General features: G+C 36.2%; 1 protein-coding gene across 3 annotated transcripts in view; it reads left to right on the top strand.

Annotated features, from left to right (window-relative positions):
- The window catches only part of FBXL20 (F-box and leucine rich repeat protein 20), a 96,015-nt gene that overhangs the window by 40,414 nt on the left and 41,561 nt on the right, over nt 1–14,040 (top strand). For all 3 annotated transcript variants that reach the window (XM_081271270.1, XM_081271269.1, XM_081271271.1), the window contains one exon: nt 7,576–7,637. In XM_081271270.1, coding sequence (XP_081127396.1) covers nt 7,576–7,637 — 62 coding nt within the window. The remainder of the gene's footprint in view (nt 1–7,575; nt 7,638–14,040) is intronic.

Genomic DNA, 14,040 nt, shown 5'->3' with positions numbered 1-14,040 from the left:
TCCCTACAGTATAAATAACATTCATTGACTCAGCAATCTCTAGGCACTGTTGATTGCTGACTATATTGTGGTGAACTAAATAGACAAGGTCCCTTTCCTGTGTCTGTATAAAGGACATCATGTTAGTTCAGAACTGGTGTTTAGGAATCTAGGTAAGATTAGGAAATGTTTCATGATATATTTTCCTCTTATTGATTATATTTTACTATATCTCATCAAATCAAAGATGCCACAAATTAAAATACACCATTATCTTTTTACACCTCAAAGTACATTTAATTAGAAGATGTGTCCTTATTTCACAGATATTCAAATGTAGAAGATGCCTTTAAATTTCTAATTATAGTAAAATACATGTAGTTTAAAATTAACCATCTGATTTATGTATACGGTTCAGTAATATTAATTAAGTACATTCATAATGTTGTATAACCAGTCTTCAGAACTCTTTACAAAACAAAAGATACCCCTCCTTTTTTCTTGGTACTGGGGATGCTTAACCACTGAGCCATATCCCCTTTCTATTTTTTATTTTAAAGACAGGTTGCTTAGGGCCTTGATAAGTTGCCTAGGTTGCCCTTGAATTTTCAATCCTCCTGCCTCAACCTCCTGAGTTGCTGGAATTACAGGAGTGCACCACCATGCCCAGCTAAAACAGAAGATAGGGGCTGGGGATGTGGCCCAAGCGGTAATGCGCTCGCCTGGCATGCATGGGGCGTTGGGTTCTATCCTCAGCACCACATAAACTAAAATAAAGATGTTGTCCACCAAAAACTGAAAAATAAATATTAAAAAATATTCTCTCTCTCTCTCTCTCTCTTTAAAAAGAAAAAAAAACAATAAAACAGAAGATACCTTTTAAAATCAAAATAACCGATGTGATTCTGCAATCTGTATACGGGGTAAAAATGGGAGTTCATAACCCACTTGAATCAAATGTATGAAATATGATATGTCAAGAGCTTTGTAATGTTTTGAACAACCAATAAAAAAAAAAGAAAATCAATATTAGCTGGGTGTACTGACACACACCTGTAATCCCAATGTCTCAGGATTAGTTAGTAGATTAAGCTGCATATGTCAGAGACTGAAATTAAAAGTGGCTTTTAAATGACAGAAATGTATTTTCTCCCATGTAAAATTCAGATATGGAGTTTTAAACCAGCATGATGTTCCTGCAGTCATATGTAGGCCTTTTTTTTTTTTTTTTTTTAACTTTTCTGCATGCCTTTTAAAACTATGTCCTCGATGGGTGTGGTGGCACATTCTGTAATCCCAGCAGCTCTGGAGGTTTAGACAGGAGAATTGTGAGTTCAAAGCCAGCCTCAGCAACTCAGTGAGGCACTTAGCAACTCAGCGAGATCCTGTCTCTAAGTAAAATATAGAAAAGGGCTGGAGATGTGGCTCATTGCCAAAAGAAACAAACAAACAAAAACCAAAAAACTATGCCTTTCAACTTCATGATATAAGATAGAGTTCCAATCATCCTAACCATACTCTAAGCAGCAGAATTGAGAAGGGAGGAAAGAAGTGGCATGTCTTCTCTAAGGAAATGACTGAAATTGCATGTCTCATTACTTTTTTAAAAATAGTTTTGGTTGTAGATGGATACAATATCTTTATTTTATTTATCTTTATATGTGGTACTGAGGATTCAACCCAGTGCCTCACACTAAGCAAGCACTAAGCAAGCACTCTATCACTGAGCTACAACCCCAACTGTCTCGCTACTTTACATCACAATAGGCAGGCCTCAGTTAATGGGACATATCAAGTTTCAGTGAAGATACAACCTTCTTGTGGGACATGGTGGTGCAGGCCTGTAATCCCAGTTACTTGGGAGGATAAGAGAGGTGGATGAAAAGTTCGGGCCAGCTAAGCAATTTTGCAAGACCCAGTCTCAAAAATAAAAAAGGACTATTGATGCAGCCCTGTGGGAAAGCACTTTTGGGCTCAATTGCCTGTACCACAAAAGGAAAAAAAAATGAAAATACAGTCTTCTTTCTACACAGCCCTATTCTAGCTAAAAATTAGTAATTCTGTGTATCATTTATAAAGCTTGAATAAAAAGGTCAAATCTTTTAAAACCCTTTTTAGGACTTTATGATTTTGAGCAGCAGGGGTCACTGTTGAGCAAATATTTCTTTCTTGTTTCCGTTTGCTCTTTTTCTACCAATTGTGGCTTTAAAAAATCTTGAAATTGTTCCTTGGGTCTTATTTGTGTGCTAAGCATTCACATTAATCATGTTAATAAACTATGCCCCAAAATATGCCAACAGATTTGAAAACTTATTGAAATGTTTAAAATAATGACATCTCTCCTGCTCAAAAAAAAAAAAAGAACTTTCTTCTATAAAATGATGTAATACCAATTTGGGACAAGTTGTTTCAAAACTATAATTCCTCAGCTACATAATTTTTTTAAAAAATTTTTTAGTTACACACGGGCACAATATCTTTATTTTGTTTGTTTATTTTTATGTGGTGCTGAGGATCGAACCCAGGGTCTCACATGTGAGAGGCGAGTGCTCTACTGCTGAGCCACAACCCCAGCTCCATCAGCTACATAATTTGTAGAAAAAAATTACAACTTTATGTAAGTAAAGAATCTATGCAAATATATGACAAATCACTTAGGTTTGGGTTTGAGTGTTTTTTTTTTTTTTCTTTCTTTCTTTTCTTTGTATCCAGGATTGAATTCAGGGGCAATTATCACTCAGCCACATCCCAGTCCTGTTTTGTATTTTATTTAGAGACAGGATCTCACTGAATTGCTTGGGTCCTTGCTAAGTTGCTGAGGCTGACATTGAATTTGTGATACTCCAGGCTCCCAAGCTGCTGGAATTATGGGCATGCACCACTGCACCCAGCTCAACTTGCTTAGTTTTTGTTTTGTTTTGTTTGGTTTGGTACTGGAAATTGAATTCAGGGGCACTTGACCAGAGAGCCACATCCCCAGCCCTACTTTGTATTTTCTTTAGAGACAGGGCCTCACTGAGCTTAGCGCCTAGCTTTTGCTGAGGCTACTTTTGAGCTTGCGATTCTCCTGCCTCAGCTTCCCAAGCTACTGGGATTACAGGCGTGTGCCACTGTGCGTGGCTCAAACACTTAGTTTTTAAGAACCTGCATATTTAAGACAATTCTATTCCTAAAAGATGACTTTTGATAGTATCTGCTTACTTAGGTTATGTTGACCTTCCTTGAAACAATAAGGAATGAATATTATAGTTGCTTCATGTTTTTCCCATGACTGCTTCCTTGTAATTGTGAGTAGATTATAAAAAAATATTATTATATATCTCTGTGTTCATATAATATCAATATACCTCTAGTTCAGCTACTTGGGAGGCTAAGACAAGATAACTTGAGCCCAGGAGTTCAGGAGCAGCCTAGACAACATAGCAAGATCCTGTCTCTTAAAAATAAATATTAAGAAAATAAAATCAAAAATAGTAAAATAACTGCAACAGTTATATTCTGTAAATTCTGTGAAACATTGTTTTATGAAAAATAGTGTGGACAGGAACAGAAGCCAATAGGGTTTACTAGAAAGCATTTAATATTGCTTTGTGTCTACCTCTAAGGTTATTTCTTAAGATCCATTGCTTCGTCATTTTAATTGATGTTAAATGTTCTGTTTTCTTGCCAATGACCCACACAGACAAGATGAACTTGGTTTAAAAGAGCTGGCTGCAATATTAAGCTAAGAAAGCTAAGAAAAGACACACAGAGAGTAGTTTTCAAAAGTTTTCCAATTGAGGGAGAGACAGCTCTGCGACCTTAAGGGTCAGCTTCCACACTGGACAGAACCCTGGAAAAGAGACCATGAGCCCCAAGTTTTCTTTATTTTATAGCAGAGACATCAGAGGGGGATAAGGTTTCAAGGGTGGAGTCTTGTTTAGTAATGTCTCCTGGTCAGCAGATTGATTGACATCATGGTGAGTCACATCCATCTCAGGTGGTGTGTGGGATTTTAGGCAGAGCTAAGGCGGAGCGGCACCTGTATCATGTATTCAGTCCCTGACAGGGAGTTTGCAGAGCCAAGCCTATCCCCTCAAGAGGCTACTATGTGTAACACAATCCACACACAGTCTACGGACAGCTGGTGACACTGGTTTTGTTAGAAGTGTAAATTCTTGAGTTCTGAGACTCTCAATCTAATTTTTCTGGTCCATTGGTTCTCACGTTTTAGGGTACATCATATCACCTTGAAGTCTTTTTAAGGTACAGATTGCCTCCCTTTCCCTTCCTCTACCATTCCCCCAGGTTCTCATTCTATAGGTCTGGGCTCCAACCCAAGAATTTGTATTTATAACAAGTTCTGTGGTTAACTCTGATGCCCTTGGTCAGAGGACCACATTTTTTGAACCACTGATCTATTCTTTACAAACTTAAAGTAGGATACTTATGTGCAAAAGGAAGGAGGGAGGGATATATAAATCTTCATAGATATCCTATACATGTGCTGTTTCCCAGATATTCCCAGGTTTATGTGTCCGACTTTCCCCTTCACATACCATCATACTCTTATAGAGGCAGCAACATGCAGTCTATATAATAGACTGTACTAGGGAAAAAAATAACTTTTAAATTTTTTGTTCTTTTGTATCTACAGTTAAAGAAGAAATGTGAACAACATATAGCATGTTTATTTTATTAATATTTATTTTTTAGTTTTAAGTGGACACAACATCTTTATTTTACATTTATGTGGTGCTGAGGATCATACTCAGTGCCTCAAACATGCTAGGCAAGCACTCTAACACTGAGCCACAACCCCAGCCCCAGCATGTTTGTTTTTTAATTTACATTACCATGTATTCAAAGGAGCAGAGTATCTTATTAGGAGAGACATAGCATTTAATAGAACACTTTGAGTATACAGGATAATGATTATGCCTTATTTTTTTTTCTCTTTCCCTTTCTGGTACTGGGAACTGAACCCAGATGTGCTCTACCACCGAGGTATATTCTTAACCCTTTTTCATTTTCATTTTGAACAGGATCTCACTAAATTGCTGAGGTCTTGAACTTCCAATCCTCCTGCCTCAGTCTCCTGAGGAGCTGAGATTACAGGTGTGCACCACCATACCCAGTTGATACTTTACTTTTTGTAGTTTTGAATGGGGCATAGTGCTAAGAGGTTGGATATTTAGTGATAATATTTTGATTTTACAGACTTCATTTCCCACCCTGGAGATCTCAAGCTTATTAATGTGTGTTGTTTACAGTCCAAGTGTCTCCTAGGTCGTAATCTTTGATATTCTAGCTATTTTTGCAAGATGTTAGTTATATCATCTGTCCTTGATTATTTAGTTTTTAAAATACATGACTATTTTATGTATTCTTACTTAATTACAGGTGTACTCAGGGCTGGGTGAGGTGGCACACACTTATAATCCCAGTGACTTGGGAGACTGAGGCAGGAGAATAGCAAGATAATTTCCTAAAGAATTTCATTGTCAGGCTGGGGATGTAGCTCAGTGGGAGAGCACTTTTCTCAAATACATGAGACCCTGGGTTTGAACCTCAGTACCACAAAAAAAAAAAAAAAAAGAAGAAGAAGAAGAAGAGCTTAATTGTCAGTACTCTCATTTCTGTAATCTGTTGCACTGATAGTTGCTAAATGATCCTACTTTTGGTCACCAAGTATTATTGCTTCTTTTAAGAATCCTCATCTTCAAGCCATGGGTGATAGCTCATGCTTGTGATCCTAGCTATTGGGAAGCCAAGACTAGCAAATTTGAGGCCAGCCTGGACAATTTAGCCAGACCCTATTTAAAAAGAGAAAAGGAAAAAAAAAAGGGGGGGGGGATGGATATGTAGCTCAGTGGTGTAGCTCGATCCTTAATATGGGGTGAGGAGAGAATACTTTTTCTTCAGTTTCTTTTTTTATTTCCACTGCCCCAGCATCGTCTTCTACTTGTATTATAATTTCAGTGGCTATATCTTCTCACTACCATTCCGGAGTTCAGTTTAATTTCTTCAGATTCTTCTTCCCTACTTTGTTGTTTCAAATTTCTAGCCTGGTATATAAGTTTCCTCATGATCCAGCCCCACCATGCTTAACATTAGATAATATTATTGAGTTCAACAATATATCAGGTTTTGTACTCAGCCTTGGAAATATGGCATATGTGACAGCATACTGTGTACCCTCCAAGAGCTTTCCATTTATGTGGAAGGTATTTTAAAGTTATTAGAAAATATTTATTATGTAATTAATCTTTAAATATCTGAGATGGGGTACTGCATTCTATTCATTGTTTCTCCTTCCCATCTGCTTCCCCTTCACTAGTTTCTGTACTTTGAATTTTAATAAATTATCATGACCTTCTTATGGCTCCTTTATTTTGTACTGTTAATCTCTTGTTTGTGTGTTATCTTTCTCCTTTTTTTCCTAATTAATTCTGATATTCCTTTAAGAACCAATTTAGATATATATGCAGGCAGAATTAGTTGTCCCATCTTTTGTTTTGATATATATCTCAATCAGTGAATTATTTTTTTCTGTTTTCTTTATTGTAGAGCAAGAGCTCTTTAAGGACAGAGATATCTTTGTGTCTCATTGCCTAGAAAAGTGCCTGATATTTACAGGGTGTCAGAAATGTTCATTACATGGAATCAAGAGGAATTTTTGCAATACTAATAGCAGGGATTGAATTTAAATTGGCTTCAGTGGCATGTGTATTTGTTGATTTTTACAGTACTTTTTACTGGATATATGCTTTTTTACATAGCCTTACTAGACAAGATTATGAACACCTTTGTGGCAAAAATGGTAGCTGTGTTTAAAAGTACCCATTGTGGATACTTAGTGGCAGTGGTTAGGAAGCATTATCAGTTTTCTGCATGTTGTAACTTAAACACAAAAGAGACACATTCCAGGTTTCTGCATATCTCCTTGAAAAAGTAAATGCAAACCAGGTGTGGGCATTTTAAGTAATCACTTATAATGTGACCTTGAGCAGTAACCTTTTGTAATTCCTTATCTTGAAAGTGAAGAATAGCATGAAGACTAAAAACACTAATACATGAAAAACACTTATAGCAGTATCTGGCACATAATATTCTTCTATTATTTATTTTTCCCACTTTTATTTTTCAAGTTTTACATTACATTTTTCCACATTTCTTATTGGTACATTATAGTTGTAAATAATTATGGAACTTGCTATATATTTGTACTTATACATAATATAACAATATAATTTGGTCAATATCACTCCCCAGCACTTTTTTTATATTTATTTTTTTAGTTGTAGTTGGATACAATAATTTTATTTTATTTATTTATTTTATGTGGTGCTGAGGATCGTGCTAGGTGAGCGCTCTACCGCTGAGCCATCATCCCAGCCCCCAGCACTTTTTTCTATTAGTTCTTTATCTCAAAAGATGGAATGAAATGCCTCAAAACTTTTTTGAAGCCCAAAGCATCTCTGAAAATACTATTTAGGCTTACAATGTCCTCTATAATTTTTTTAAATCTACTGGGAGGATTATCTCTGAACTATTGAATATAGTATAAAATGTTAAGTAAACTTGACACTGTTGACAGTGATTTTGTTTTTGCAGATGTTCTCAAATAGTGATGAAGCTGTAATCAATAAAAAACTTCCCAAAGAACTCCTATTACGGTAAGTCTGAATGCTAATTTTGAGTGGTTCGTTTTTTGTTTTGAGTATATATTATTTGTGTATTTAAATTGTTTTTTAGATTTGTTGTCAGTTTTCATTTATGTATAGTCTTACCTGGTTTGTTTCAATTCCTCTACTGGAGATTGACGGAGGGCCTCATACTTTGTAGACAAGTCCTCTATACTGAGCTACATCTGCAGCCCTTTTTATTTGGGGACACTCTTATTACATTGCCATGGTTGCCCTTGAATTTGTGATCTCTTTCCTCAGCCTCCTTAGGAGCTAGGATTATCCACCATGCCTGGCTTGATTTTTTTTGTTGTTTTGTTATTGTTTTTGTGCCAGGAATTGAACCCAAGGACACTTAACAACTAAGCCACAATCCCAGCCCTTTTTATTTTTTATTCAGAGACAGTGTCTTCTTGGGTTACTTAGGGCCTCACTGAGTTAGTGAGGCTGACCTGGAACTTGTGATCCTCCTGCCTCAGCTTCTTGAGTCACTGGTATTGCAGATGTGTGCCACGACACATAGATGACTTGAATTTTTAAATTTATTGATTTTTTTAAACTATCTTATTCCACATTTTTTAGGTGTGAGTCAAGATATTTGAAAGTTTAATTTAGTAGCAGTTTTTCCACTTACATCTATATTTGATTTTGTTTATTAATTTTACCTTTGCCCTATTCTTGTATATAGGTGGTATTGAGATAGGGTCTTGGTAAGTTGCTTAGGGTCCCACTGAATTGCTGAGGCTGACCTCAAAGGTGGGATTCTCCTGCCACCAAGTGGATGGGATTATAGGCATGTGCCCACCATGTCCAGCTTACACTTATGATTTTACCTTATTTTGAACATGTAGAAACTATATTTTGGGGTTAACCATAACAAAAACAGAGCCCCAAACTTAAAAACATCTGATTTAGAAATCATCTAAGAAGAAATTGGCTGTTAGGTTGTTTTCAGAGCCCCTTCATTATTTGGGCACTTAATCATGACATTTCTTGTTCATTTATGTAGCGTATCATGTGAGAAAGAGGTACGTTCTCTTTTGGAAATGTTAAGAGTTAACAAGTTACTGTGGGGCTGGGGATGTGGCTCAAGCGGTAGTGCGCTGGCCTGGCATGCGTGCGGCCCGGGTTCGATCCCCAGCACCACATACAAAACAAAGATGTTGTGTCCGCCGATAACTAAAAAATAAATATTAAAAAATTCTCTCTCTCTCTCTCCCCCCCCCCTCTCACTCTCTCTTTAAAAAAAAAACAAAAAACAAGTTACTGTGCTCAGGGGCATCTGCAGCTTTGAAGCTATTGCAGTCTAGCCTATTACCAGCCCCATGCCTGCTTCATTGTAGAGTATAATCTCTGTTCTCTTGCTGGTAAAGATAAGTATTCCTGGCATTCCTAAATATTTGCATGTCTGAATCCTCTACTAGATTACAAAATCCTTGCAAATGGGAACTATACCATGTAAATACTTAGTACCCAATGAAATATTCTCCATTTATTTACTCTATAAAGCTTTCACTTTGGAGACACTGAAAAAAAATAATTGAATTTAGAATGTATTTTCCATGGAAGTAATGCCTTCTTATAGGCTGCCTATGGTTACATTGTATAATATTGTACCATTAGAGCCACTGGAGAATAATCTCGAATATCTTGAGTATTCCCAAAATTTAAGTTAAATTTTAGCCATCTTAAATAGTTGTGTGCTTTGTTTTGTTTTTCTGTATTGAGGATCAAATTCAGGGCCTTGAGCGCAGGGTAGGCAAGTGCTACCACTGAGCTACACCCCGAACATAAGAAATATTTTTTAAATGGATTATGTTCTTAACTATACTATAAGTTGAGTAAACCAAGACTTAATTTTTTTTTTATGATAGTGCCATTTTGGACCTTAATACTACTTTATACTATACTAGCTTACTTACAACTTAAAAGATTTAGAGAAATTACTTGACTCTGGTAACTGCTCCCACCCTATTGTGGTTTACATTTTGATGTTATATAACTTTTAGATTTTGTTTTAACCATGAAACCCAAATTCCACACTATGGCCCGCAAGATCCCTCATAATGTGACAGTGGAATAACATGATATGATGCATATTTCTAAAGGGTTAGTTTGGCTACTATGTGAAAACCAGATGGGGTTAGGAGTGGAGCAATAAAAAAGTTATTAAAGAAATTTAGCCAAGAGATAAGGTACTAGAGAGAACATTTTCTGTAATTCTTTAGAGTACAGCACTGCCTACCTCTCCTACCTCTGCCCTTTCTAGCTTTGGTTACTGTTTTTGACACCACTATAGTACCTTTTGATGAGCTATAAGGTCTTTTCTTAACATAGAGATGAATCAGATGAAGATAAATTCCTAAATCATCCTGCTTTTTTACCACCAACTCCTCTCAAATTCCAGTGGCTTTTTTTCTAAGGCTGAGGGCAAGTGCACAAAAGACCAAGTCAGAGCACACAAGTGATTTTAAAGCTGTGCTTAGAGCCAAACATTGTGGCAAGCATCAGTCCGTAGCCTCAGCTCTTGGGAAGCTGAGGTGGAAGGATCTCTTGAGCCCCAGGGTTCAAAACCAAAAACAAAATAAATAAATAAAACCACACACACAAAAGAAACACCCAGGGGTCAAGGGAAGAAGGAAGGAAGTTAAGATTGTGCAGAGGGGAGTGGGGATGGGAAGGACAGTAGAATGAGACAGAAATTATTACCCTATATACATGTATGATTACACTACTATTAAGACTCTGCACCATGTACAGCCAGAGGAATGAGAAGTTGTGCTCCATTTGTGTACAATGTGTCAAAATGCATTCTATGTCATGTGTAACTAATTAGAACAAAATTTAAAAAAAAGAAAGATAATAAATAAACAAAAACAAAAAACCCCCCTCTGCTTGGATGTGTGGAATATAGCTCAAGTTCACTTATGTTCCATTGCCACATGTCCAAGCCTAACATTTATAGAGTGAAAGAGTATATAGGTGAATGAATCTGTGAATATATATGAATTTATCATGTATATACAGACATATATGAACTTTCTAATTCTACCTGTTCTTTTCACTGGGCAGAGTGAAGAGTAACATAACTATATCCTAGTACTGCTACTGCCTCTCAGGTTAGGACACTACCAGCCATGCCAGGGTTTGAGAGTGAGAAAAGTTAGAAATATCTGTCCTTTCTTAGTATTCTTGAGTTGAGTGGTTGGGAAAAAGGAAATTGAAGAAAGAAGGCATGTGTTTGACTTCTCACATTGGAACACTAGAGGTATTTTATCCTTATTAACATTTTTGTCAATGAGAATTTGGTTCGAATTTGGTTCTAATGTGTGCATTATGGGTTAAATTAGCTCCTCTAAGCTAAGCAGGAAACTTCACTACTGTTAGGATTTCTAGGGGAAATTAGTTGAGTTTCAAACAAACAACCAATTTTGAACTTAAAGTTGAAAACAAGTTCCTTCCAAAATTGGAGATCAGATGAAAGAGGGAAACTGATTTAAAACCATAAAACATACTACTTATTAGTGCATATAGATATAAAAAAATTAGTTTAATCTTTGTTTAAATCATTGAAGACAAAGAGGAAAGAGGCTTTTTTTTTTTTTTTTTTTTTTTTTTTTTTGCACTACTGGGTATTGAACCCAGGGACATTCCACTACTGAGCTATTTCCCCAGCCCTTTTTATTTTTTATTTTGAGAACTTTTTTTGCTAATTGAGAACTTTTATTTTGAGAACTTTTTTTTGCTAATTGCTAAGACTTACATCAAACTTGGGATCCTCAGCCTCTCAAGCTGCTGGGATTATAGGTGTGCACCACCATGCCTCGCTGGAAAGAGGGTTTGATATATTTGACATTAAACTGGAAGATAACTATTGGTCAGTAGTTAAATATTAATAAATTTAGTTTGGGGCATTTCTAATTTTAAGAATTTATGGTTTGTTTGTTTTTGGTACTGGGAGTTGAACCCAGGGGCACTTAACCATTGAGCCACATTCCAGCTCTTTTTATTTATTTATATTTTAAATGTTGAGACAAGGTCTTGCAAGTTGCTTAGAGACTAGCTTAGTTGCTGATGCTGGATTTAAACTTGGCAATCCTCCTGCCTCAGCTTCCTGAGTCACTGAGATTGCAGGCATATGCCACCACACCCAGATGTTTCTTAGTTTTCTATATTTCTATATTTATTTCACAAAGGCTTTAATTACAGAAATTAAATATTTTTTTTTTAAGTACTGGGGATTGAACCCAGAGGCACTTTACTACTGAGCCACATCCCCAGCCTATTTTTATTTTTTTTATTTTGAGACAGTCTTGCTAAGTTACTATGAGACTCACTAAGTTACTGAATCTGACCTCAAACTTATGATCCTCCTACCGAAGCTTCCTGAGTTGCTGGGATTACTTACCTTTTCCAATGTTTAATTTTTTTAATTCTTACTTTATAATCTCCAAGGTAATGTTGAATGGAGATGATTCTATAGGTCAGTCCTAATCTTAATGGAAATCTTTTTTTTAATGCTACCCTTAAATAGACAGGATTTCGAAAAAAAAAACTTTATTGTATCATAGTATCACTTTATAATCCTTTTCACTTAACGTATCATGGACTTCTATATATGGAAGTAAATATAACTTGACAAAATCATTTTTTGTGGCTGTGCAGTACTCCATAGTAGAAGCATAATAATAGTTTTAAAATAATTTACCTTCTGTTAGGTGCTAAGTGTTTTCCCCACCAATTTACTAACATGACACAGCTTAAGTGATTTTTCTTCTTGCAAATCTTTGAAACCATCCATATTTGTCTTATTAGTATAATATCCTGGCATGAATTATTAAAACAAAGAATATAATTTTCTTTGACATTTTTAAACTTACAGAAAAGTTGCAAGTCCAGTACAAAAGCCTTTTTCACTTGCAAGTAAATTTCTGATGGGATCTCCCATCAATTGCCCTGGTTTCTATAAATAAGAAAAACATCTGGAAACACCTTTCTTTATTTTCTTTGGTACTGGAACTTGAACCCAGGGGCTCTTTTTCACTTATTTACATCCTCAGGTCCCCCCCCCCAAAAAAAACAGGTGTTTATTATAAAAATTATGCAATTAGTTTATTATAGATTTTCATAAAAATGTTTAAATAATTTCTATCTGTACTCCAAAAAAGGTGTTCTACCTTTTATAGTCTTCACTGGCAGTGCATTCTGATGGTAAAGAGAACATCTTACAAATATTCCAGATGATTTGGTTAGAATGTATGAAGAGCCTGGTATGGTGGCGCATTCCTGTAATCGCAGCGGTGCAAGAGGCTGAGGCAGGAGGGTCATGAGTTCAAAGCTAGCCTCAACAATTTAGTGAGACCCTAAGCAACTTAGCAAGACCCTGTCTTTAAAAAAAAAAAATTAGAAGATAGAGTAAAAACCAGAGTCCCTAGAGTAAATTATTAAAAAAGACTTGTTTGGTCAAGTTTAAGTTTTAATATGGTTATAAACAGTAAAATATACTTGCATTGAATTTTTCAAAGCAAAAATGGTTTTTCCATTTTTTCATTTTGTTTATCTTTCCCAAAACACTTTTTTTTTGGTGGGGGGCGGGGCAGGGATTGAACACAGGGGCACTTAACTACTGAGCCACATCCCAGCCCTATTTTGTATTTTATTTAGAGATAGGGTCTCACTGAGTTGCTTAGTACCTCACCATTGCTGATGCTGGCTTTGAACTTGTGATCTTCATTTCTCAGCCTCCCAAGCCACTGGGATTACAGGTGTATGCGGCCACCACACCTGATTCCCAAAACACTTTTTTTTTTAATATTTATTTTTTTTAGTTGGAGGTAGATATACCTTTGTTTTATTTTTATGTGGTGCTGAGGATCAAATCCAGTACCTTGTGCATACTGGGCGACCACTCGACCTCTGAATCACGACCTCAGCCCCCAAAACACTTCAAAAGCAAAAGTTGAAGATTTATCCAATTATCTGAAACTTCAATAACATTTTTTCTTGGAAGAAACTGTAAAAGGCAGCATCAGTTATATGTCACATATGTGCATGCCACAGCATATAATCTCATCACTCAGGCATGTCCGATGAATCAGCTCACAATCCAGTACTCTGATAGGTTTGAAGGGCCATGAGTAGAACATGTACAGCCCAGGGCAGGCAGGTGCTTTCTTGTGGTGAAACAAGGATGTCAAAACTGAAGAGAATCTCCTTACAGAATCCAAAGTGGTCCTAATTACAGGCAAGTGTACTAAATACCTAAGTCTTTGTTTGAATCTCTTCAACACCTCACAACAGATGGCACAAAGGCTTTAATTACAGAAAAGAAATATATTTTTTTAAGTACTGGGGATTGAACCCAGAGGCACATTACCAGTGAGCCACATTCCCA

The sequence above is a fragment of the Spermophilus citellus genome (assembly GCF_964194105.1).
Source record: "Spermophilus citellus genome assembly, chromosome: 17".
NCBI classification, from domain to species: domain Eukaryota; kingdom Metazoa; phylum Chordata; class Mammalia; order Rodentia; family Sciuridae; genus Spermophilus; species Spermophilus citellus.
Note: the sequence above shows the minus strand (reverse complement) of the source record. Positions and strands in the feature narration are given on the sequence as shown.